This window comes from Prunus mume, linkage group LG5 (genome assembly GCF_029339155.1).
Source record: "Prunus mume cultivar Tortuosa linkage group LG5, ASM2933915v1, whole genome shotgun sequence".
Lineage (NCBI taxonomy): Eukaryota > Viridiplantae > Streptophyta > Magnoliopsida > Rosales > Rosaceae > Prunus > Prunus mume.
Genome location: NC_142702.1, coordinates 6,042,338 through 6,067,017, shown reverse-complemented (window position 1 = coordinate 6,067,017; position 24,680 = coordinate 6,042,338). Strand labels below are relative to the sequence as shown.

Sequence of the window (24,680 nt, the reverse complement as noted above, 5' to 3'; positions counted from 1 at the left end):
GTCAAAAGTGCTTACATAGACATTTAACGGCTAGAAATAACATCTTACATCACTCCAACCGTATGAGTGGAATTAAGGCTGGAGGTTGAGATGTTATTTTTGACATCCCAAAATAAAGATTTCAAATGAATATTTTATTAATTTTCTTTTCTTTTCTTTTTAATTAAAAATAAATCAACACTAAAATTTAATAAAATAATAATTTAATTTGACATATTAGCGATCAAATTGCCACATTAGCCATCAAATTTAAATTTGATGTTTGATATTTGACATCTCCCTTGAAGATGACAAGCAATGATGCGTGCACTTAACGGGCTCTTTTTATTTATTTATGTTTATCCAAAGAAAAAATAACTGGTGCTTCGCACAATGGATTTTCTTTTTCTATTTTTTTCGCCAAAATTTCTCATAATTGATTATCACAAGCCATTAGTTAGCAATAATTGCCTTTCAACAATTGTCATGGACATTATGATGGAAAGCGGTTTGATTCAGGTCAGGTGGACTATTTGCCAAAGTTGTAAAATTGTCTAAATTGTAAATGGTTACCTTTACTAATTTTAAATTTTAAATTTTAAATACACCTCTTTTTTTTTTTCTTTTTTTTATCCAACCATTTTCAATTTTATCGGTTCAGAAGAACTTCACCGGTATTTCTGGCAAGATACTGGCACTGTCATTCAAGTAGCAAATAAGGGTTCCCCTCCTAATCCTAAAAGCAGCCCCAAGACTTTATTTTATTTTATATTTTCTTTGTGTCATAATAATTTACGAATTATTATGGTAAAAATTTATATTTCTTTTTTGTCTCTCTGGGAAAGACCAAATTTTGTGCTTAAGTGGAAAGTGGGTGGAGAGCCCTCCTGTCTCCTCCCGATTCCTGAGTCAAAGTTTTTAGGACATGTGTTGATGCAGATACTACTGTGTTGAATTCAACAAACACAACAGGAAGAGAGTAAAGTGGTCACGAAGCAGCTGCTTCTTCTTCTGATCGCCTCCACAGGACACAAGAACTTCTGCTAACATCTCAAAGTTTGTTTCTTTTCTTTTTCTCCTTGGATTTCCTTTCAAGTGATGAAGTTTCCATTTTGGGTTTTTTCGTTTATGGGAGTATCTCTGCAAATTTGATTTCTTTGTTTTGTGTGGGTAGTTTTTCTTTTTTCGTTTTGTTTCTTCATTTCTGCTGATTTGGCCAATCAAAACAGTTCTTCTCATCCGCCGTCAGAGGCTTGCAGTCACTAAAAAGGTCAACCTTTCTATCTGGTTTTGTATCAAGTAGTGATATTGAGAACTGGGAAGAATCCACCATGGCTGATGGCAGTCCCAGGACTGATATTTCTACAGATGTGGATACAGATGATAAGAATCAAAGGGTAATCTCTCTCTCTCTCTCTCTCTAACCTACTCTGTGTGTTTGCTCAACTCTAACCCACTCTTTTTTATTGAGCGTTGTTTGTTATGCTTGAGTTCAATAACCATTCGCCACTTGTTCTGAGTGGGACATTTTCTGTAGATGTTAACTAATATTTGTTGCCCATCTGACATTTTGATCACTCTGTGTGCGCAGTTTGATGTAGTGCAATACGCCATTGGTCCTGCGGGTTCTGATTCCAGTGACAAATCAAAAGATCCAAAAGATCAGAAGGTGATGTATAGAAATTTAATTACGAAGTTGCCATATGTGAGTCGAATATAGCAGGCTAAGATGCTCATTTTTTCGATTGTGTTTTGCAGACTCTTCGTAGGCTTGCTCAAAATCGTGAGGCTGCAAGAAAAAGTCGACTGAGGAAGAAAGTAAGGCCTTCTTCGTACTTTCTTTTGATTCATTGTCTCATTTGTTCAGTTATATGTCTGCTGTAATTTGACTTCTTGATGTCTATTTAGCTTTACTTTGTTATTCCTAGGGCAGTGAGTACTGCTAAAAAACATGGGCCTGATCTGAATGGCAATGGGATGTTTTGGATATAATTCTGATGGACAGTCAATTTAGTAACTTATTTAGAAGATTTATATCTTTATTTGTTTGAGGAATAATAAAAAAGACGTTAGGTTTACTCAATAGCATGTGTCAGCTCTAATCCGATAAGTCTATCAACCTGTTCGTGGTCCTAATATTTGAGTAAACGATCATAATCAGCTGGTGGTGAAGGAAAGGTCCATGTGGATATTCCTATCTTATTGGCTGTTTTTGTTGGTTTCCTTCTGTGGAATAATTTCCTAAAATTTTAGCAAAGGTAAAATTTCAATTTTTTTTCATCATGAGCAGTTATTGAGATTGCTGATTTCAGCTTTCTCATATGATTGGTCACCCATTCTTCATTTGCAACATACTTGTTGAACTAGTTAGTCTCGCATGTGTTGGATGTGATTGTTGGTCGAGAATTAAGATATGGTTTTCTGGAAGTTACTTGGTATGTAAAAGCTAGCTTCCTTGGGGCCTTGCATATATGGACTTCTGTTCATCAATGTTAGATATTTTAGGATAAGGATGTAGCTTTGCACTAATTTTTGTGAATTGAATCACCTCGTCACGACAATTAAACTGATGGTAAGAAAATAAAAATAAAGCAGCAAGATGACAAAGAGAGAATAAAACAAAGCACACCAAGAATTAATGTGGTCGGCAAAATACAGCTATGTCCACGGAGAGTTTTCACCCTCATTATATATAAGAAAACAAGTACAAGCGAAAAACACTCAAGATTTAATACTAAGCCCGAGCCCTATCCAATAGGATACACCCCTTGTACTAAGGAAACCCAAACAAGTTACCCAAAAGAAAACCTCCTCCGCTAAGGAAGGACCAAACCCAACAATCATCCCCTCCTGACTTGAGTGGAGAGATCCGCATCATCACTTCAATCTCTGAAGTGAACTTGCAAATTGATTTGATTGGCTCAAAGCATATCATTGTGCACATATTACGTTTGCCATAAATTATAAGGCTTGGTAATTAATTAAAATTTCCCGTTTGGGTGGTGTAGCATTCCTAACTCTCTTTTCACCTTGATATTTTCTTAAGTTAGTTTCTTTCTTGCCTTATGAATGCCAAAATGTCCTTTGTAAGTAGGAGCACTTTCAGTTTGATACTCCCAGAAGTGGACTGCATATAACTTGAGTCTGTCTCTTATAGCTAGTTCCTATCTTTTGATTTAAGTAAATATATATTTCTTAAGGGCTGCCCATTATATGCCCAGGAGAAGAGCTCATATTCTTAGGGGAATTTTAGTTTGTGGGTTTCTTGCTCCAAGGGTATTAAGTTCCTTCTCTTGTTGGGATGTCGTGCCTCCTTGCTGGTCTGCCAATTAGCCTTGATTCGTTGGGTGGCAGACATGGACAGATCTTGTCTGTTTGGGCCTGACTTGTGGAACCATCATGGCTGGTCTCCATCTGGTGCTTTAACAGAGGCTGCATGTGAGTTATCTTGTTTTGGAGCTTATGCAATTTGATATGTTTCAATTCTTAGCTTTTCTTAAGATGGGTTTCTAGCTTTGGCCTTGGAACCATCAAGCCCGAGATCTGTACTTGGTTGGAGCCCCTACCAATCAATCGTAGTGCAGTTTAAGCTCTGCTGTTAGATTAGCAATATTGCCCCATAACCATTCAGAGGAACTACAAAATAGGTGTCGTAGGTAGTTAAGGTATGATGAGTGCATGGCTTGGTGTTTGGTTCATACTATTTTATTGTATAAGAGAGTGGAAGCTGCGATCACTGTCTCCTGTTTTATATGCCTTGTCTGAATTTTTTTATTATTGTATCCTCTCTTCGGAGCAGCGTGCTTTCATTTATTAAATAAATGGAGGAAAAGAATAGATCTTCTTGTTTATCTCCGGTCATTGAGCCCTTATGCTATGTGCCTAGTTTTTGCAAGTCTTTAATGAGTTGAATCTGTGCTTGTTTTACTGTAGGCTTATGTTCAGCAGCTGGAGAGTAGTCGTTTGAAGCTCACTCAACTAGAGCAAGAGCTCCAGCGAGCCAGACAGCAGGTCAAATCAATTAACTTCTTTCCTGTTATAACACCAAATGTGTTTAGAGCCCCTAGAATTCCCAGTAAATGACCTCTGTTAGGTGTGCATCGATTGCATCTCTCCTAAAGTTTCTATTTTTACTTTGTTCAGGGAATCTTCATATCAAGTTCAGGAGATGCTGCCCATTCTATGAGTGGAAATGGTATTCCTTCTTCCCTGAGGTTTGGATTTTGAAATTTTTCCTGGAAGTAAGGTAGACTAGCTCCTGAAAATGGTGGGAGAACTAATTTAACGAGTAACAAGATATTAATCTTAAGCATTTCATGCAAATGTAGTAAAATTTGGCATGATATTAAATCAACGTTTGTTCTTTGATTCTTATATGGATGAAATAATTATACTTGAGAAAAAGATTGTGTAGAAATAGCATATGCCATGAGTAGCTCAACCACATGATCATATGCTAGTGGAAATAGTTAACTGAAACTACTTCGCACTAGGTATGGGATCAGAGTGAATTCTTACGTATGTCATTGTTAAGAAATTATCGGAGTGAGTTCAATTTCTTAACTGAAATTTAGGTCTATGTGTACTCTCTCTCTCTCTCTCTCTCTCTCTCTCTCTCATGTCAATGTTCAGAAAGAGACTATCAGGAGAGTTTTAATAGCAACTCTTAGCTTCTAGAGGTGTACTTGAATGCTTGTGTGCAATACAGAGGTATTGGTTAAGGAATTGTTGAAAATAGACAGTAGCAGCTGTGCATGATTTGGTAGTATTGGGTTAATGGTGGTTATGATGCTGGTTCCACCAGTGAAACGTTAACTGAGTGTATCATTTGGTAAATGGAGCTGGGGCAGTTGCCTGATGGTGATATTTGTCCATGCTCGTAGTTGCTACTTGCTATAGTGACAGGGTGGTTATGGACATTCTGATGCGTGGTTCTTGATTTCCCTGCTAATAAGCTCTTGAATCTATTAGCAATCAGATTTTGTATTCTTGGTAGGTTATTATTGTGCTCAGGAAAAGAACCAAATTAATAAAATTATATATTTTTTAATTTTTAATTGCATGAAGAACATAATGAGTGCCATGAACTACTCAACAATTTGGTGCAAATCTGTCTTGTTGAGTTGGATAATGAAAGCTTATATTTTGTTTATCTAATTTACTATATTGCATGGTAGGACTTGATTATAACAATCTGATGTTGAGTATTAAATTTCATTAGCTTTTACACTAAATTTTGTTGGCTCATGTAGTAGTAACATTACAGAGCTCTCGCTGAGCTAAATTTTTGCATATGTGTTGGAGTTTGTAGTATATGCTTCTCATTACATGTTTATGCAACTACTCATTTCAATTTAAGTATGAGGTGGGACACTAGCTAGTTACATCTTACACATGTGCTTTATTAATGAATTTGAATGTGATGGCAAGTATATCACAGCTTTCTGTACATGTTAAGTGCTAACTTTTGTTCTAACAAACAGTTACTACTTAGAGCTGATTAACACAGCATTGTCAAATATGTTGGATTAGATGTACGAGTGATCCCACTCCATTACGAAACAAATATCTGAAATTTTCTCATTTGAATTTGTGCAAATTTTGTATCTCTGTTCATCATAAGTTCATTAGGCTTCTTGTGAAAAACCCAAAGGAGAAAAAAGAGGGAGGGAGTTAAGTGGCTTTGGAGGTTCCCTATTGAGCAAAACTGGTGGGCATCAGCCATGTGAAGTAAGTATGGAGTCCATGATAATGGGTGGGACTCTTGGGTTGTTGAGTCTTTGGTGAAATTTGTTGTGGGTAATCAAAATAAAGTCAAATTTGGGGTTGGCTGTCTTTCCAATCCTTATTTTCCTAGTTTGCATTGGATTTCTTTGATTTGCAATATACTGATCTCTTCCTTAGCCTCTTTTTCTTCTGTCGATACGATCTATTGGGATTTACAGTTCTGGAGAAATTTGAGTGAGACAGAGTTCCAGGAATGTATGGACTTGTCTTCCTGTGTAAACAGCGTCTCCTTGGAAATTGCTATGATGAAGGACCATGGTCTGTTCTCTCCTCTGGTAACTTTTTTTTGTAAATATCTTTTCTTTCAATTGGTCAACAATCAATCGGGTCCTCCCTTTAAGCAATTAGGTCGATTTGGAAGGCTGGTGTTCCAGCTCAGGTGCAAATTTTAACATGGCTGGTGGTACATGAGAAAATAAATATTTGTGACATGATTCAAAGAAGAAGGCCCTATTCATACTGATCACCAGATTGGGTTGTATTGTGCAAAAGGAAGGGGAGAATGCTGACCATATTTCTATACATTGTCTGTTTCCTAGAAAGATTTGGGATCACTTGTTGGAGGAGTTAGAAAATGATGTGGACGTGTGTGAGGAACTGTTTTTCATTGTTGTCAGTGGGTTTTTTCGTCGAGGCAAAAGATGCTCTCTCCTTGGAGATATGCTGTTTTGGCTCTTATGTGGAATGTTTGGCTGGAAAGGAATAGGAGGCTCTTGGAGTGGGCGAGGAAGAAGATGCAGAGTTACTTTGGGACTGGATTAGATATTTAGCTCCTACTGGGTTCTTCAACTAAGCATTTTAAAGGCCACCCATTCATTATTAATGATTGTGTGACCTTGATATTTTGAGTGTTTTATGTGATTTTGTTTCAGATTGTCATATTATGCTGATGGATTTCTTGTCCACCTTACATTGTATTTTCTGGTTTTGTGTTTCTTATTGATAGAAATATTCAATGGGAATTCTCTACCCTTAACAGAAAAAAAGAAGGAAAGAACCTGGGGTATTTATTAGAAAGTAATTTTTATACCAACATCTTTGATTAGAAGATCCGCCCTATATAAAGTTTCCCGTGAACTGCCCCAACTTCTTCTCCTATCATCTTTTTTTATATGTAATTTATAAATTTCCACTAAGGAGCAAATTGACGTGTGAGAGGGTATTATTTAAAATTATAAATTTCAGTCTCTAGATAATTTTGGTTAATGGGTCTGTACCAAAGTTGAGAATAGTAATTTTCGATCATAACTCTATTCCATACATGAACCTGGCTAATTTACTTTCAGATACCTTTCAAGTGGAATATGCAATCACTCCAATTTTATATAGAAGTATAAAAATGGCGAGATTGCCATGAAACATTTTTTTATTATTAAATTTTTATAAAAATGTGCATTTTAACGCAATTCTAGTGTTTGTTTGCATGCAAACAGGCTTAAGACAAAAATATAGTATTATCTTGTTTTTCAGTTTGGTCCTCTTCTCTTACTTTAGTTCCAGTGGATGAGGTAGGTTATCTTGTTCACTGTATTCGTTGCAGGGGCCATGGCGTTCGATGTAGAATATGGACGGTGGCAGGAAGAGCAAAATCGGCAAATTAATGAACTGAGATCAGCAGTAAATTCTCATGCAAGTGATGCAGAGCTTCGTACTATTGTAGATGGAATCTTGGCGCACTATGATGAGATCTTTCGGCTGAAGGGCACAGCAGCTAAAGCTGATGTATTCCATTTGTTGTCTGGCATGTGGAAAACACCTGCTGAGAGGTGTTTCTTGTGGCTTGGTGGTTTTCGTTCATCTGAGCTCCTGAAGGTGAGGCTCTTTATCATATCTTGATTGCTTCGATATCATAGGTGTAGTTCTGGAATGCTGTTGAATCGAAAGATTCCCCATTTCAGTTTAGTCATTTGAATTTGTAATGAGGAATAGCAAGGCGAGACATGGAAATGAGAATTAGCTGAAGTGTTCAAAAGATACCGAAAAGGAAAAAAAAATTGCATGTGAATTCAATTAAAATTCTTGAAATTATGTACGATTCAAAAGTCTTGTTTGTAGTTGAATCCGAGCCTTGTGGTCCGCCCATTTTTCGTGTTTCAATTTTTTTTCTCAGGTTATATACCAATCTGTCACTCGTATTAGATATGGAAGAATTCCATACTCATTGTGTCTTTTTAGTTTGGTAGTCACCGTAGATCTATGTTCTGCAAATGTACTCTTTGTTGGACTCATTCATTTTAGGATAAATGGTAGGATATTTTTATCCCCATGTTACTGTGGAAGGGATAAAGACTTGGGCATAAAGATGCATTGCTTTTCAATATAGGTGCAGTGCTTTGCCAACTCTTGTTTCATACTCTTATTCAGTTATTCCCCTGTTATGATCAGATATTCATATTAGTTCTCAAATCTCTCTTAACATGCAGTGGAAATCATTTTCTGTATCCAAACTTCGCTACTTTCTAGGTTGATATTATGTGCTTGCAATTTCTATTTGCTAGAAGTTTCAACTTATGCTCTGTATTTTTTTATATTTTTCTTTGTAAGTATTCTATGAACCATGACTGTTTTGTATTTGATGTCTTGAATAATTTGTTGGTCTTAATCCGGCTTATAAAATTAAAATGAATGATTATGTGTGCAGCTTCTTGTTAATCAGCTGGAGCCTCTAACAGAGCAGCAGTTGGTGGGGATAACCAACTTGCAGCAATCCTCCCAACAGGCAGAAGATGCCTTATCTCAAGGGATGGATGCATTGCAACAATCTCTTGCGGAGACTTTGTCCAGTGGATCTCTTGGCTCCTCAGGTTCCTCTGGGAATGTGGCAAACTACATGGGTCAAATGGCCATGGCAATGGGAAAGCTAGGGACCCTTGAAGGGTTTATCCGCCAGGTAATTCATTATAGTTCTTTATTTGGTTATTCGTTTCAGTAGTCAGTACTATAACATGAAATACACAAATACTAGCCTTACGAATGAAACTGGTAATCTGCATAAACACATCAAAGAAAAAGATAGGAAAAGAATAAAAAGCCCATTGACCAGTGCCAGCTTAACTTCTTTCTCGGAAATGTGATAACGTCAGAACAGCTAGATGTTTAGTTGGATTTCTGAAATGTGTATTATTTGAAATGCTTGTGTTGTTGTTGTTGTTGTTGTTTTTTTTTGGTGGGGAATATTTCTTTTAAATATTTATGGACATTTTGTACTTTGGACGTGACTAAACTGATTGGGTTCATGGAATGAATAATTTTTCTGAAAGGATAGTTTTAGATCAGCCATCAACCTGTCAAAACCTCTTTTGTCATTGTTTTCAGTGTGAAGGGTAAGACATTGGGCATGAATTTATTTTACCCGCCTAAAACCTATAAATCATTTTTCACTGTTGGGTTAAAAAAAAATGCTTATTTACTGTTTCACCGCCTGAAATGGACGCTGAGTCTCACTTTACCACCTTAAAACTGAAATTTTCTCACTTAATCCCATGAATCTTTAAAAATTGCTGAAATTTTCTAACTTTACCACTTCCGTCCATTTTCATCCACAAAACCGTTAAGTGTGCTGATGTGGCATGGGCATTCTAGTAATTTTAGCTCCTTATCTTCTCTCTTCTCTCTCCCTATGTCCCTCTGCCCCTCTATTCTCTCCCATCCCGAACCCAAGCTCCATCGCATCTCACCCCTTCCTCCCTCCTCTCCTCTTTTCTCTCTGTCTCTTTCTCCTCTTTGCCTATCTCCTCTCCCCTCCCCTCCCCTCCCTAGACCTAACCCCTAGCGCACCTACATCGCATCCCAACCTCACCTCCATCGCACCCCACCCCCTCCCTCCTCTTATTTCTTCTATATGCCTCTCTCTCTCTCTCTCTCTCTCTCTCTCTCTCTCTCTCTGTGCTAAGATAGATGGGGAGCAGTTGTTGAGTTTTTTTTAATTTTGAGTGGTGGTGGTTTGGGTGTGCTGAGTAATTCCATGGAGGGTTAGGTTTGAGGTTGGGTATGGCGAGGGGAGGGGAGAGAAGAGAGAGGCATAGAGAGAGAGAGAAGAGGGAGGAGGGGGAGGTGCGATGGAGGTTGGGTCCGAGAGGGGAGAGAAGAGAGAGGCAGAGGGAGAGAGAAGAAGATAAGGAGTTAAAATTACTAGAATGCCCATGCCACGTCAGCACATTTAACAGTTTTGTGGATGGAAATGGACGGAAGTGGTAAAGTGAGAAAATTTCAGCAATTTAGAGATTCAAAGGGTTAAGTAAGAAAATTTCAGTTTAAGGGGGTAAAGTGAGACCGCATCCGTTCAGGAAGTGAAACAGTAAATAAGCGTAAAAAATATATATTTAATGCTTTTCAATCTCTCTTGTTAAAGTGCCTTATTTACTGACGCGCTTATAACATCAGGCTGACAATTTGCGGCAACAAACACTGCAACAAATGCATCGTATATTGACCACCCGCCAGTCAGCTCGTGCCCTTTTGGCTATAAACGATTATTTCTCGCGGCTACGGGCTCTTAGTTCGCTTTGGCTTGCCCGTCCAAGAGAGTGAAATGCTTTTGCAGTTGCTCCCAAACTGATTGGTAAAACTGTGGTCTGCAAAGCATCTGATTAGTAATTGACTTTCTCTAGTACAGCACTGGTATTACTTGGACATGGTTACAGAATTTTCTTCTATAGATTTTTTTAAAAACTTTTTCGGATGCCGTAGCCTCATAAATTGTATCGTTAGTGCTAATCCTGTAATTTTTTTGCCTTCATTGTAGTCATTATAAGACGCAGTAGTGCCATTGGTAATGATCCACATGTATTTGGCTTATTGTTAATAATAGTTATGATTGTTGATGTAATTCTGACTGAGTTTTGAAATGAATTTTGGATAATGAAATGCATGATGGCTTTGACTTTTATTAATCAAATTTTCACATCGAGCAATGTTTGGTACTCAAGTTCTATCCTATTTACATCAGTTGATTTCAGAGAGATATACGTACCGTGAAAGAAAGGTTTGCCAACTTACCCTGATTCTTGAGCCATTCTTCTTGCCATGCTAGCTCTTTGGCAACAAGAACTAACCAACCAATTGCTTCATGGTCAGCCATTTTCACTTTGCAAAATCTTACTCCTATGCTACAAACCCAAGTCTCTCGGCAAAACAAGAAAAGGAAAAACAATTAACCTGAACAGCTTATCAGGTTAATTATTGTTTTACTGTATGTTGATATACCATATATTTGTTTCGTCATATATTTGGTAAGAGAAATATGCATACAACATAAGAATTAGTTGGTTTATCGCATCATAACTTTTTATGGTGTGTTTACTAATTAGAATTCTCATTAGGAATTGAATTCCACATATAGAGAATCCCTGCATTTACTTTACATAAAGGAGTTGAAAAGTAAGTGAGGCTCACATAAAATTAGGAATTGAATCCAGAATCTAATTCTCCTCAATTCAATTCCTTCTCAATTAAATTCATTATCAATTCAATTCCTCCTAATCCAATTACGGATTAGTAAACATGTCATTAATGAGAAATGTGATCATGTGGTATTATCAATCTATTTATAATTATGTTCAGATCCCCCTCTTCCAATATCGCTTATATAAAAGAAAAAAAAAATTCTATTTATATATACAAAGTCTACATTCATAGATCATTTCACAAAAAATTAGACAAATTGGAAATCGTTTCGACATCAAATTATGTCCTACAAAATCAACGAACAAGGTGCTTCAAGAAAGTACTAAAATTTCAATAACTCAGTTGGGTGGTCAAATGATATCGATTCAAGTGATTTTTTTTATAGAGATGATCTTTGAATGATTATCTAAAGAATAGACTGTTTCGATTAGTGAAATACAATGCAGAGTAAGCCCTAGAAGGGTGTCTCTCAAATAAGCTTATTTGAGGACCCCTTGTAGGCCCCACTCCGGATTATATTTCACTAATCCAAACCGTCTATTTTGTAGATACTCATTCAAAGATCATCTCTACAAAAAATTACTTGAATCCTATATCATTTGACCACTCATTTGAGTTATTGAAATTTTAGTACTTTATTGAAGCACTGTGTTCATTGATTTTGTAAGACAATTGGATGTTGAAATGGTTTCCGATTTGTCTAATTTTTTGTAAGGGTGATCTATGAATGAAGACCTAAAAAATAGATGGTTTGGATTATTGGGAAAAAAATTGTAGGGTACCCTAAGGGCGTCCCTCAATAGGGACTATATATATATATATATATATATTTTAGTTAAGAAATTCATAATAATAAGTAAATTGCATTCATAATTCATAGAGCCAAAAAACCCATAAAGAAACTATGCACAAAAGGCCAATATAAACAAATAGCCACAAAAAGTCATTACAATAACGCAACATTCTAATATCAAAATTATGACAATTTGGTAAACAACGCCTCCATTAACTATCACACATAATCGAAGAAACTCTGGTATAGACGTCCCAACTAAGATTGTAAACTCAGAATAATCAAAAAGAGATAAAGGTTGAAAAAACCAAGCCATAATAATACAAGTAAAGCTCTCACAAAGGAGAGATGAAAATTTCACACAAAAAAAGATGAAAAGCTCTTACAAAGAAAATGTGAAAGCTCTCACAAAAGGAGAAATGAAAACTAGATAGAGAACCCAAAGAGTCTCTTTCCAAGACTTATTGATAACGAAACCGCCAAAAGGATGGTGGTGGAGATACGATGCCGAAATGCAGGTGGATATTCAACGTTGAGATGCACTTGACTGTGATGGTTAGAGGAAAATAATAACAAAACGAAGACAAATAGGGAAAACATTTTGTCTTTGAAAATGAGGAGTGAAGAAAAGGGGGAAGAGAATAGGGGAGAAGGGAGGAAGAATAGTGGCTTCCTTGTAAAGATATCAATGGTCCTAGTGATGCCACGTGTCAGAAGATTAAATAATAAACCTGTTGAGATATTGTTAGACCTGTTAGGCAGTTAGGAAAACTGTTAGTATTGATAAGAGAAGGTTAGAGAAGTTAGGACATGTGAACAAGGCTCTCTCTCAGCTTTATTTCTTTTCTCTTTGCTCTATATTTCTTTTCAATCTTCCTATCTTAACATTCCTCCCCCTCAAAGTGAAAACGGCTCTAAGAGGGATTTTCGAGAGAAAAGAGGCGAGGATTTGGGAGAATCCATTATCAAAGTCACAGGTCTAAGAATTCTTTTTTAAGATACCATAAAGTATAAGCATGTCGTTTGTTCGTATGAGAAATAATAATGAAGCACAATCACGGCTGCAATCTAGCCGGTGGTCCCAAGTAGTAGAAGAGAGATGTACAAAGTTTTCTCTTACGATGACCTAGATTCATGTATTTTCAGCATCCTACTGTATATAATAAATAATAAAATCACTAGTTTTTTAAAAGAACAAATACAAAAGGGTTCTTTTGGAAATGGACCCTGTTGAAAATGGTGGTGGGTGACTTGACAGTGGAGTTTTGAGAGATAACTTGCAAGTTGCATATACGATGTATTTCTCGAAGGTCAAGCCACGATGATCTCCAACATGACTTCATTTCACATACAATCATTATACTACTTGATAAAAATATTCATAATCATCATCCATCTATGATTGAGTGGTTGTGTTTTTTCCACGTGGTCTCATGACGTTGCACCATACGTGTGAACATATGTTTTTTCTTAATAGATAAATAACCCAAAAAAAAAAAAAGTTGAAAAACATCCCTTGAAAGAAATTCAAAAGAAAAAACCATCATATCCAAAGAGAAATATATGTGAATAAATTAAGAAATTTCTAGAAAGGAACAAATAAATAGTCTTCTAGATGGGTGGTGTTGGCAACAAAAGTAGGAATGATTTCTTAATGTGATATTGGTTGAATAATATTTTTACTAATTTATAAATAAACCCAATCCTAGACATGTATTTATAAAAAAACCCAAGCACTATTTAAACATAGAAACACACCCAAAATTAACCCCAAAGTCAACTTTTTTGGTGTGTTTATATAAATGGGTTTTGAGTGTGTGTAATGATGGGTTTTGGGTGTGTTTATATGTTTAAATAGTGCTTGGGTTTTTTTATAATTTCAACCCCCATTTTGGGTGTTTTAGTGAAACTCCCTAATATTTTCTCAATTTTTTTCAGAATAGAATAACCAAGTAGGTATCTAATCACCATAGCAAGATGAAGAAGAATACAAAGTAGAAATGATTTCTGAAGGTACATTTTTCTCTATAAAGTTACAAGTACATTGCTTTAGTAGTTGGCAATTTTGAGTCGTTAAAGTAAGGCAGAAGACATCTGACAAGGTGTCCCATTAAACTAGAACTATTTTATTGTAACAGAATACCACTGTTTTGCTATTTCGATTAATAATACTGATGATATATAAAAGGTTATCTTGTGTATTATTGTCTTTATTGGTGGGAATAACAAAAGTATTATTCCCGTTACATGAAAGTCTCTCTCCATTTGAACAAAGTGAAATGCCAGTCTCCTTGCATCGGAGTTCACATTTATAATATCTTTGTAAATAAAATAGTAAAACTATATTCATCAGATCTTATCCTGAGGATTAGGAGAAACCCACACCCCATCATCATTGGTATTTTTAACACATGTGATAGATAACCATACCCCAAGTTAATTGGTCAATTTATAACCCACCACAAATTCCACAAGCCGACCCTATTATCTTTAACCAATACCTCACAGCCACGTCTGAGTTTCCAACACTCCACGAAACCAAATTTTCATTCAAGTCATAGGAGGCTGCGCACGTGAGTGTTATCCAGACTTGCTGAGTTTGCTTTGTTACGTTGAAACCCTGCCTTAATAATAAATCAAGCCTTAAGTTATACCGTATATCTTAAGAGATTATTACGTGGTACTGGAATACTGACACGTATTGTTATTAATCAACTCGTTATAACATGAATAGACAACATAATTACTATAAAATAGCTATAATATATTCATATTTACATAATAATATAAACAAATTCACACACGTCCAAACGTGATAAACCTACTAATATAATATGAAGGTATTACTGTCTAACTGAAAAATTATTTCGTATATTAAATTATTTATGAAAAACGCCAGGTGGCACAAAATATCTAAAAGCATGCGGGTCATGTAAGTATCTTTACAAGAATCTTCTATACTTTCCATTTTTCCAATTTCATGAATCAAACCCCTGCATTTTTCTTCCATCCTCTCCTTCCTAGAAACACCCAGGAGACCCCAAAAGTCTTTATCCGTACCTTATATATGCTTATGCAAGCCTAGGGAAAATTGGCCCTCACAATTCGTGCCCACCTCTGCCCACACTTTCTTAGACACACTTTTTTTTTTGTACACATTGAACTTCAAAGGTGTTTGATAATTTCTGGTAATGGATGTGCTTAGTGAGAACCACATGAAGAGTCCCCCCAAACAGAGAAAGAGAAGCAAATCAAAGGGTGTGAAGGTTGTGTACATATCAAGCCCTATGAAGGTGAAGACAAGTGCATCTAAGTTTAGGGCTCTTGTCCAGGAGCTTACTGGTAGAGACTCTGATGCTGAGCGTTTCATGGAGACCAAAGGTGCCCATTATCAAAATGTTCATGAGTTTACTCATGAGCAACAATTGAAGGGTGTGGATCATGATCACGGGTTGTTGCCTCAGCTTCCTTTCTCGAATTCGTTTTTTGAGTTTCCGAATTGCTCCGATGCTTTGTTCGAACCGTTTTCTGGGCATTTCGAGTTGGATGTGCTCAGAAACTTTGATCAAATTTGAATTTTATAGTTAGTAATATATTTGTAATTAGCCATATATACATATATATATATATGTATACACATAATTTTCTTTTATTAATGCTAGTTTATATATGGTTTATCTAATCCCAGAGTTCAAATTTGTGCATGGCTTACTTTGTTATGTTTCTAAAGGGAATGCTTGCTGCAGCTGCCAAATGCAAGGAGGCAAAATTCAGTTGTGGCAGTTGCAATGTTTTTGTCAATCATACCAAGTGAAACTAACCTACAACTGAAAAAAAAAAAAGAAAAAGAAAGAAAAAGGAATGTACTTGCGAGTGAAAAGCGAAGCAGTATTTTAGACCCATAAAAAAAGAAAAAACAAAACCAATGTACTATCTACATATATAAGATCGACAGTCGACAGTGGTCAACTTTCATGCGAAAGCTTAATGAGACCATTTGTTCTGGCAAGAGATGCGTACTGTAACATTTTGATATTTGTTGAAATAAAAGTTAATTTGGTAAATAAATTTGATAAGATAAGTAGAGTGTGATAAGCTAGTGGTTATGCAAGTTAGGAAAACATGCCTGTGTCTTTTAAGGGTTGTAGTGATTTTCACACTGCTCTTTTAGCCGTGTGCGCTTCAAACTGAATATTTTATAATTCTTTTCAGCACTTACGAGAGGAGTACATGAGACTAAAATTGAGTGCTGAAATCATTAGCCTAAATTTATCTCTGGATGGGTGTAAGTTTATGTTTGATGCCCAAAATCGGATCAACAGGTCATAATCTTATGTGGTTCACCCAACTCAATATGACTTTCGTCCAGGGTTGAAGATTATTCGCATTTAGGTATTAGCAAAACCAAATTGATCTTGATCAAGTTGGAATTAAAAGTTAATGCATCAACAAACGACATCCTGCGGTTACTGCACCATGCGTAAAACTTGTGGAAAGCTCAAATAAGGTATTCTACGAGGCAAAAGAAGAAAGTGGAATGAAAATGAACTCCTTTATTTGCAGGTACATCCTGTCCATGACTAACATGATTCAAGAATACAGCTCATCCCAAAACAATTAGTTTAGATTCAATAAAGCTTGAAAATCAATATGTAAATATACGTACATACGCGTTCATACACATTAGTAGGATCCCTATTACCAGTATATAGGTTGAACAGGCTCATCTAAGCATCCACCAAATTCATTAGAACTACACTAAAATAACATCGCATATTCCTCAATCTATTTCAACGACAGACCACCTTAAAGAAAGAGAAAGTTGTCTAGGAAGATGTTACAAAAGTGTGTAATATATGCAGGAAGGAAATAACATCAATTCAAGAAGTCATAAAACCAGTAATCAGGGCATTACATCCATGCCATTGCAAATTCGAAATTTAAAAACATCCGATACCACACAAGTCAGAGTGTATATCTCTTATTGTGTCTACTAAGGATGATGTCTGCTTTTGACTTGATCTATATTCATATGTACAAATGCAAAGAGTCTGCTTTAGGCTGGATGCATAGTACAGATGGTTGTACATTTCTGTAGCACGCAATAAGAATGCAGCTACGCTTCCAAAGGCGACCTATGTTGCCTTAACCCAACTTCCCCCTCCTCCATGAAGATAATTCAAGTCACATGAACCCTACCACTACATTACAGCATCTCCAAACTACTCAATGCAGATAAGAATCCTTGGAGCCTCACCTTGTCCATGCCACATGGCCAAGTAGATAGCCTTGTGAAATTAGAAGCTCATGGCCCCACAGAAAAGCAATACTACCTATCAAGAGCAAGTCTCCAGCTGATGATTCAGTCACCTTCATTTTAGCTTCAAGACCTTACATGTTCTGATTCAAAATCTTATTAGCATTTTCCAAATTCTGAGCATTGAATGGAAAATCCTCTCCATACAGAAACTTCTCCAAATCCATTCTAGACAACTTTAATAAGCGTAGACATGTAGTCTACTGATAAGTGTAGACAGCAATACTTGAAGAACGTGACAAATTCAAAGAAAGACATAAGAATACATGCACCTCCAATTGATATGCAAGGCAAAGAATTCAGTGTCTGCAAATTAGGGCAAAGTCACAATCTGCATCATAAGCAATAAAGGCACATATTTTCAAATAAGGAACAAAACATGTTTATAACACGTTACTGAATCATGACAAGGTGACTTCCACTGTAAGAAGTATTACAAGGTGCCAACCATTTGAAAATTAATAAAGCGGTGCAGATATACCTGCTGTTATATTTCTCAACTGATTACATAAGTTGTTGTCTGCGCTAAACGTATGCGATCTTAGGAAAAAGAAAAGATCATTGCAATGAGACTCAACCTTCAGATTGTCTATTGCCCACGGGAATCAAATCCAGAATTGGGTAAAAGCATTGCAAGTCAATTTTTCATTTTCTTGGCAGTGACATTGCACATGTTTACACTTCTGAAATAGGCCTGTACTGACTAGTAACATCTGGAAAATCAGATTCAGGCACTCATATCCTCATGGCTTGGAGCACTAAATGAATCTAAATGGCATGCATGCCAAGATGTCTAAAACAAAAAAATGAAGTCATACCACAAAACTAACATTCTCTTGAGATCAGCAAACCTCCAGCAGCTTACTGAATATATTCATCCCGAAAGATACCAATTTCCAGATCACCCTTCATTACACATCCCATCAAACTCGGGTTTTTAAACTTAAAAAACCCAATCAACAGCCACAAGCACTGAATATATTGTGTTCCTCACCATTAAATTCTCATCAGAAAAGGCTCACACCCAGAGCTTTAATGCCTTATTGATCTGGTCCCCTACAAATCAACCAAGTGGAGGACATCATTAACAAAGCCGGGAGTAAAGCACTGACAACCGTTGATATCTCATAATTTGATTGAACCACAATGGATGCAAGATATGTGTAATGCAATGAACTTTGAGGCTAACCAAACTCAAGAACACAAAATGCAAGAGATTGGTGACGCCAAAGGGAGCAGGCCAAGTCAAGCAGGTATTCTAATAAGAAAGTACATATAAATTAAAGCAGCTAGGCCAACCCAACCAGGTCTTCTAATAACAAAGTACACATAAATGTAATCAGCTAGAAATTGAGTATGCGACCAAACAATAAATTTACTTATGGGCAACCTTATAATATTGTGCAGAAGCAATCTGATACACGTGAGTGATGAAGCATCAACGTATCAAAATCAAACATCCTCGATTTCAACTTTCCCTTGGTACACATTCCACAACTGAGGTACTTCATTTTGATATTTGGTCACAAACCTCTCCACGAAGAGCTTCTCGTCAGGTTGAATCACATATCCCAAAGTCAAGTTTTCATCTATCAAACCTTTCAACCACAAAACCTTAACAACCAAACACCTTGGGATTATTCTCTTCTCCAAACTGTGACGCGTAACCCACGGGTATTTGGCAATCATCCCTGACGGCCATCCCATCTTGTTCACTAAAAATTCCATTACTCGCATTATTTTCTTCTCCGACATAATCATAAACTCCGGATTTTTCCTGAAAGCAGAAAGAACATCATTCTCAGACCAACCCCACCTCATATAAACTTCACGACTGCGTTTCCATATTGACTTACTGTTCTTACCACACAATGCGTTTAGTGCAAACACAAAATTCGAACTTTCCAGATTAAATCCCATTTCCTTAACCTCACCCACAACTTCACCAAACTTGTTATGCTCGTGCATCACAACATGAACGTAATGAGATAGTAACACAGAAATGGAAGATTGAGGCATACCCAGTTCTCTCAAAAGCCCAATATTTAGCACCACATCGTTGCAGTGATTGCCCAAGAAAACCCGCGACCGGCGCTTGAAAACAGTAACAATATTTTTCTCAGAAATCATACTCCTAAGGAAATTATAAGTGGGTTCAATCCGTTCCCTCAAGCTTACTGTCAAGAGCAATGGATTAGTGGCCACAGATCTTGCAAGGTCCTCCCTTGAAACTCCGACAGAGCTGAAAAACTGAAGCTTGGGCGAAAGGGTTTTCTCGGGACAGGATGAAAGAACTCTTGGGCAACACTTGACAACCTTTGAGATTTGGGGTTGAGAGAGGCCATGGCTTCTCAGAAGGGCCAAAACAGAGTCTGCTCTGTCTGGGGCTTTCAACTTGACCATCTTGGACGCTGAAATTGCATCTTCTGGGGACAACCCACATGAGTTTATGAGGTAAGTGACTGTGAAATCGTTTTGGGTTGGTGAGATTTCGGTGGTGAAGTATCTGCAAATAAACTGAGGATGAAGAGTGAAATGTGAGGGTTTTAGGTCTCCAACCACAAAGCTTCTAGTTTTGCAAGCAAATGTGCAAGAAAATAATGAACAACCCAATCTGAGGTTCTTCAATTTGAAGAGCAGAACCATGATAGATGTGGCCCTGTAAAACGATGAAGAAGATGAACAATTTGTTTTCTAAAATCCTAGCGGGTCTTCGGTCCAAAGGGTTTATTTTAACTTTTTGAACGAGAAGGGTTTTTTTTAGGGAGTTTCACTAAAACATCTAAAATGGAGGTTGAAATTATAAAAAAATTCAAGTATTATTTAAACATATAGACACACCCAAAATCCATCATTACACACACTCAAAACCCATTTATAAACACACCCAAAAAGTTGACTTTGGGGTTGATTTTGGGTGTGTTTCTATGTTTAAATAGTGCTTGGATTTTTTTATAAATACATGTCTAGGATTGGGTTTATTTATAAATTTGTATTTTTTTTTATCTAAAACAGGGGTTCAAGGGGTTTTAACCAAAACCGTGACCTCAACCGTAGTAAACGTCATTCTTTGGGTTTTAAATCACGCGCTCTTATATGTTTATATTTTTCCGACACATTATTATGTGTTTATATTTTTTACAAAAAAATGTGTGATTAACTTAAAATACTGTTATAATAGCATCCTCGTTACGTAGAAGTTATTCTCGATTTGGGAGTTAGCATTCCTCCAACAAATGGGATCATTGCGATTTGAGAGCAGTTTCATTTATTGTACTCATATCCCAAACATAGCATCATTTGGAAGTAGGTTAAGTGTTGCTTGCATATGAAACAACTACTACTAACATGAATCTCGTAACAATCTCTCTTTCTTCCATATGTTTTAGGACGCTAGTATTCCCTACTTAGGCCTCATAAGTAACTCAATTTGATATGGATAAGAGGCGAAAAACCAAGAAAAGCTAACGAAAATTGGTAGTTTTGGGGTTTATGGAGGAACCCTTTACCCAAAAGAAACTTTCCTACTTTTTACGTAATAGTTCCCAACATTTCCTTTCCTTGAGAGTGAATTTCGAAGACTCAACCACGATTTCTTCAATGGCAATTGCTAGAAAATATAAAACGGGTGAGGTTCATCAGATCACCTCAAAACATCCTACTGTTAGAAGCCTCCTCCGGTCACCACCACATACCACGAACATGCCACCATGAGACTCAACTTCGGTGCACGTTCTCAGGTCACGGCTAGAGGGTTGGCTATAAAAGTTGCCTTTTTGATGCATCACGTCCTCAAGACCAAGGGCTCAGGTGAAATGTAAGCCACATAAAATATTTGAAATTTTAGTTGGAGCCAGGTGAAAAAGAATTTTTTTTGGCTCAAAGTGGTGTTAAGTTGAAAACTTTGGAGATTTTGTAATTTTTGGAATCGTTCAAGTCTATTTATATTTTATTGGAGGAGTTAGAAGACTTTGGAACTTTTTTTTGGAAGCTTTTTAGGGAAATGGAGGTACAGGAAAGTGGCACACACATCTTGCAGAACGTTGGATAGTGATCTTGCGTTTGCTCGTTGGATAGTTGTACGGTACTTCCTACATTTGGCAAGTTACACCTGCCACACACATTAGGGGCAACTCTTTTTGTACAAACCAGCAATTTCAATTTGAACAACAATGAAGAATCTCCTACATACCTCTAAAATATTTGACACACGAATTCATGTTTAGGTCACAATCATCACTTGTAATCGAAAACAAAGGCGCAATTGCCACAATACATAACCAGTTAACACTACATGTGATGGCCCTCTAGTCTCGCTATGTATATACATCATGTCATCGCAAGGAGAAAAACTTGTGTGAACCGGTTACAGCTAAGTTTTTCTCTGTTACAAGCTCATGCTTTCAGCAACCACTCCTCTCTTTTTATCCTAACTGATGGAACTCACCTTCTAGTTTCAGGTTCTAAGGATTTTCCAGATTATGGAAGGCAACTCCACCACAACAGGAAATTCTCCAATTGTATTCTAGAAAGGGGGGCACAAAAATTCACATCCTCAAGGGCAAAGTATAAGACTGAGCTCTAAATATTTTATATGCACAGTATATATAAAATGATCAAGCATGGACACTTGAAACATGAGAGCAGCAAATTTACTATGTGCAATTAAGGTGCGTAATAAAGGTATCAAGATCAACAATAATTTGTCTTACCACCATATCAACAACAATTTGACTTTTCACATAATCACATTCAACCTATCAGTTTGGATTTGGGATATCATTTTGAAGCTAATTTGTATTTAGGATTTAGCAAAACAAAATTGACATTGATCAAGTTGGAACACATAATAAAGGTATCAACAACAATTTGTCTTACCACCATACCATACACAAAAACTTGTGCTGGAGAAAGGACTGATGTCCTCCACAATTGCTCCACAATGCCTCAGCTTCATGAACTAATACAATTTTTGCAATTGCACCAAGTGGAAAAAGCTAAAAGATGGTATGCTAAAAGGAAAAGGAAGAAAAGAAAGAGTCATACATCATTACTGTCTAAGACGCTTTGTGCAGAATGCAGATACATCCTGTCCATGACTAGCGTTCCTATTTACAACGTCAATGTTCATGAATCATACCAATCAGAGACTAAACTGACTGAAGTACACACAGCTCATCTCAAATACTACTTCTTCAATCATAACCCCCACCATGCCGCCCCACCCCTCCCCCAAAAACCAAAAAAGAAGGGAAAAAAAGAAGAAGAAGAAGAAGAAGAAGAGATAATTGATTCTTCAAGCTGCTTTTTCTTTCATCAGAGCAAGGGATAAAGTGCTGACAGCTATTGATATGTTATAACTTCAAAAATGGACGAGATTAAATTCCGAATAAAAGCAATATATGTGTGTATTCTATGAAAACAATTTTCAAGGCTAACCAATGTTCATGTATAAACTGCAGGAGATTGGCAACACCACCGTGGGAAGGCAAACTTTAAGCAAGTCATCTAATAAGAAAGTATATATAACTAAAAGCAGCCAGGCTATGAAGTAGAAAAGTGAACAAATGAATTTACTTCCAGCAGAATTTAATAACACGTTGGGAAAATTTCTGGGGTACAAGACGACCTTCTAATATTGTGCCAAAAGCAAGCTAATACATGTGAGTGATGGTTACAAACCTGGATATTCAGGGGGTTAAGTCTATACACAAGCTCAGCCATTTCAAGGTATCAATATCATACATCCTGGATATCCACTTTCCCTTGATACACATCCCACAATTGCGGTACTTCTTTGAGATATCCGGTTACAAACCTCCCCAAGAACTCCTCCTCTGCAGGAAGCAACACAGAACCTAAATTCAAGTTTTCATTTACCAATCCTTTCGACAATAGAACTTTAACAACCGAACACCTTGGAATAAGTCTCCTCTCCAAACTGAGGCTCAGTACCACTGGATATTTGGCAATCATTTCTGATGGCCATCCCATCTTATTCACTAAAAGGTCCATCGCCTGCAGTAGTTTCTTCTCTGACACAATCATAAACTGCGGGTTCTTCCTGAAAGCAGAGAGAACATCATCCTCAGACCAACCCCACCCCTCAAAACTTCTCGACTTCGATTCCATATCAGCTTATTTTTACCACACAATGCACGCATTGCATTCACTGAAGTCGACTTTTCCAGATTAAATCCCATTTCCCTAACCTCACCCACAAGTTGACCAAAATTTTCAGGATTTATCATCAAAGCGGTAGTGTAGTGAGCTAGCAACATAGAAATGCATGATTGGGGCATACCCAATTCTCTCAGAAGTCCAATATTTGCCAACACATTGCAGTTGCTTTCCACGAAAATACACGAGTTGTGCTTGAAAATAGCAACAAGCTTTTTCTCAGAAACCAGACTCCTAAGGAAATTGTACGTGGGTATGATCTGTTTCTTCAAGCTTCGTGACAAAAGCTTCGGATTAAAAGCCAGAGTTTTTGCAAGGTCCTGCCTTGAAATTCCAAGAGAGCTGAAAAACGCAAGCTTGGGCAAAAGGGTTTTCTCAGGATTGGCTAAAAGAAGTTGTGGACGCGACCTCACCAGCTTGGAGATCTGGATTCCAGAGAGTCCATGGTTTCTCAAAAGGGCCAAAACAGAGTCTGCTCTCTCTGGGGACTGCAACTCGACCCACTTGGCTGCTGAAATCGCACCTTCCGGCGACAAGCCACATGAGTTTATGAGGTAAGCGACTGTGAAATTGTTTGGATTTTCTGATATTTCAGTGGTGATGGGTCTGTAAAGTAACTGATTTTGAAGAGAAAATTGCGAGGGTTTTAGCTCTCCAACAATAAATCTTTTGGTTTTGGAAGCAAATGTACAATAAAATATTGAACAATCCAATCTAAGGTTCTTCAAACTGTAGAGCGGTACCATGTTAGATGTCTCAATTTCAATTCGAAGATTTCTTTAGAAAAGAGAACTGAAATCGTCAGCTGAGCTACTGATGTATCGCAGTCGCAGATAACGTTGCCCCGAAAAGAGAATCTAATAAAAACAGGACCCCTTTTTTCTTTTATTGGACTGAAAAAAAAAAAAAAAAAGAGGAAAAACTTGATATAGGTTTCCCAAAAACTTTCAGTTTTTTAGTGTTGATATGGGTACTTTCATCTTTTATTTTTATTTTAATATAAACTAGCCCCTTGTGTGTCAATTGGTTTTATTTTTTATTTTATTTTTAGAATTAAGAAATGATAATATGAATAGTTATGTTCTATAAAATGAGGACCTACTATTTGATTTTCTTTTTAATTTTAATTTTTTTAATATGAAAAATGTGAATTTACCATATTATCCTCATTTAATTAATAATTTCAATTCTTAATGGTTGAATTAATCAATGACATTT

General features: G+C 36.7%; 3 protein-coding genes and 1 pseudogene across 6 annotated transcripts; 2 read left to right on the top strand and 2 right to left on the bottom strand.

Annotated features, from left to right (window-relative positions):
• The first annotated feature begins 739 nt into the window (after positions 1-739).
• On the top strand, positions 740-10,663 carry LOC103330791 (transcription factor TGA2.2-like). Its single transcript, XM_008233403.3, has 9 exons — positions 740-1,035; positions 1,209-1,376; positions 1,571-1,648; positions 1,738-1,797; positions 3,913-3,990; positions 4,123-4,174; positions 7,307-7,578; positions 8,408-8,656; positions 10,150-10,663. Exons 2-9 carry the CDS (start codon positions 1,311-1,313, stop codon positions 10,294-10,296), a joined length of 1,002 nt encoding a protein of 333 aa, XP_008231625.1. The 5' UTR covers positions 740-1,035; positions 1,209-1,310; the 3' UTR covers positions 10,297-10,663.
• A 4,259-nt stretch (positions 10,664-14,922) lies between these two features.
• Positions 14,923-15,647, top strand: LOC103330797 (uncharacterized). Its single transcript, XM_008233408.2, has one exon. The coding sequence runs from the start codon at positions 15,157-15,159 to the stop codon at positions 15,538-15,540; it is 384 nt and encodes a 127-aa protein (XP_008231630.2). The 5' UTR covers positions 14,923-15,156; the 3' UTR covers positions 15,541-15,647.
• Positions 15,648-16,771: 1,124 nt separating this feature from the next.
• On the bottom strand, positions 16,772-20,017 carry LOC103330790 (transcription termination factor MTERF15, mitochondrial-like). Of its 3 annotated transcripts, XM_089053229.1 has the most exons (3): positions 18,673-20,017; positions 17,764-18,338; positions 16,772-17,613 (listed from the first exon to the last, which is right to left on the bottom strand). In XM_089053229.1, exon 1 carries the CDS (start codon positions 19,926-19,928, stop codon positions 18,735-18,737), a length of 1,194 nt encoding a protein of 397 aa, XP_088909355.1. In that variant the 5' UTR covers positions 19,929-20,017; the 3' UTR covers positions 16,772-17,613; positions 17,764-18,338; positions 18,673-18,734. The 3 variants fall into 3 exon arrangements, with proteins under 3 accessions (XP_088909355.1, XP_016649620.2, XP_088909354.1); XM_016794134.2 differs by having other exon boundaries at positions 17,764-20,017; XM_089053228.1 differs by having other exon boundaries at positions 16,772-17,588; positions 17,764-20,017.
• A 2,817-nt stretch (positions 20,018-22,834) lies between these two features.
• Positions 22,835-24,342, bottom strand: LOC103330796 (uncharacterized; annotated as a pseudogene). The gene has a single exon (XR_016127475.1). The product of XR_016127475.1 is annotated as an uncharacterized LOC103330796 (transcript).
• Positions 24,343-24,680: the final 338 nt, after the last annotated feature.

Bases quoted from the DNA above. Each gene is read 5' to 3' on its own strand.
- LOC103330791 (XM_008233403.3), top strand. From the start codon at position 1,311: ATGGCTGATGGCAGTCCCAGGACTGATATTTCTACAGATGTGGATACA. The intron at 1,377-1,570 runs GTAATCTCTCTC...CTGTGTGCGCAG, and splicing joins CAGATGATAAGAATCAAAGG to TTTGATGTAGTGCAATACGC. The intron at 4,175-7,306 runs GTATTCCTTCTT...TATTCGTTGCAG, and splicing joins CCATTCTATGAGTGGAAATG to GGGCCATGGCGTTCGATGTA.
- LOC103330797 (XM_008233408.2), top strand. From the start codon at position 15,157: ATGGATGTGCTTAGTGAGAACCACATGAAGAGTCCCCCCAAACAGAGA.
- LOC103330790 (XM_016794134.2), bottom strand. From the start codon at position 19,928: ATGGTTCTGCTCTTCAAATTGAAGAACCTCAGATTGGGTTGTTCATTA.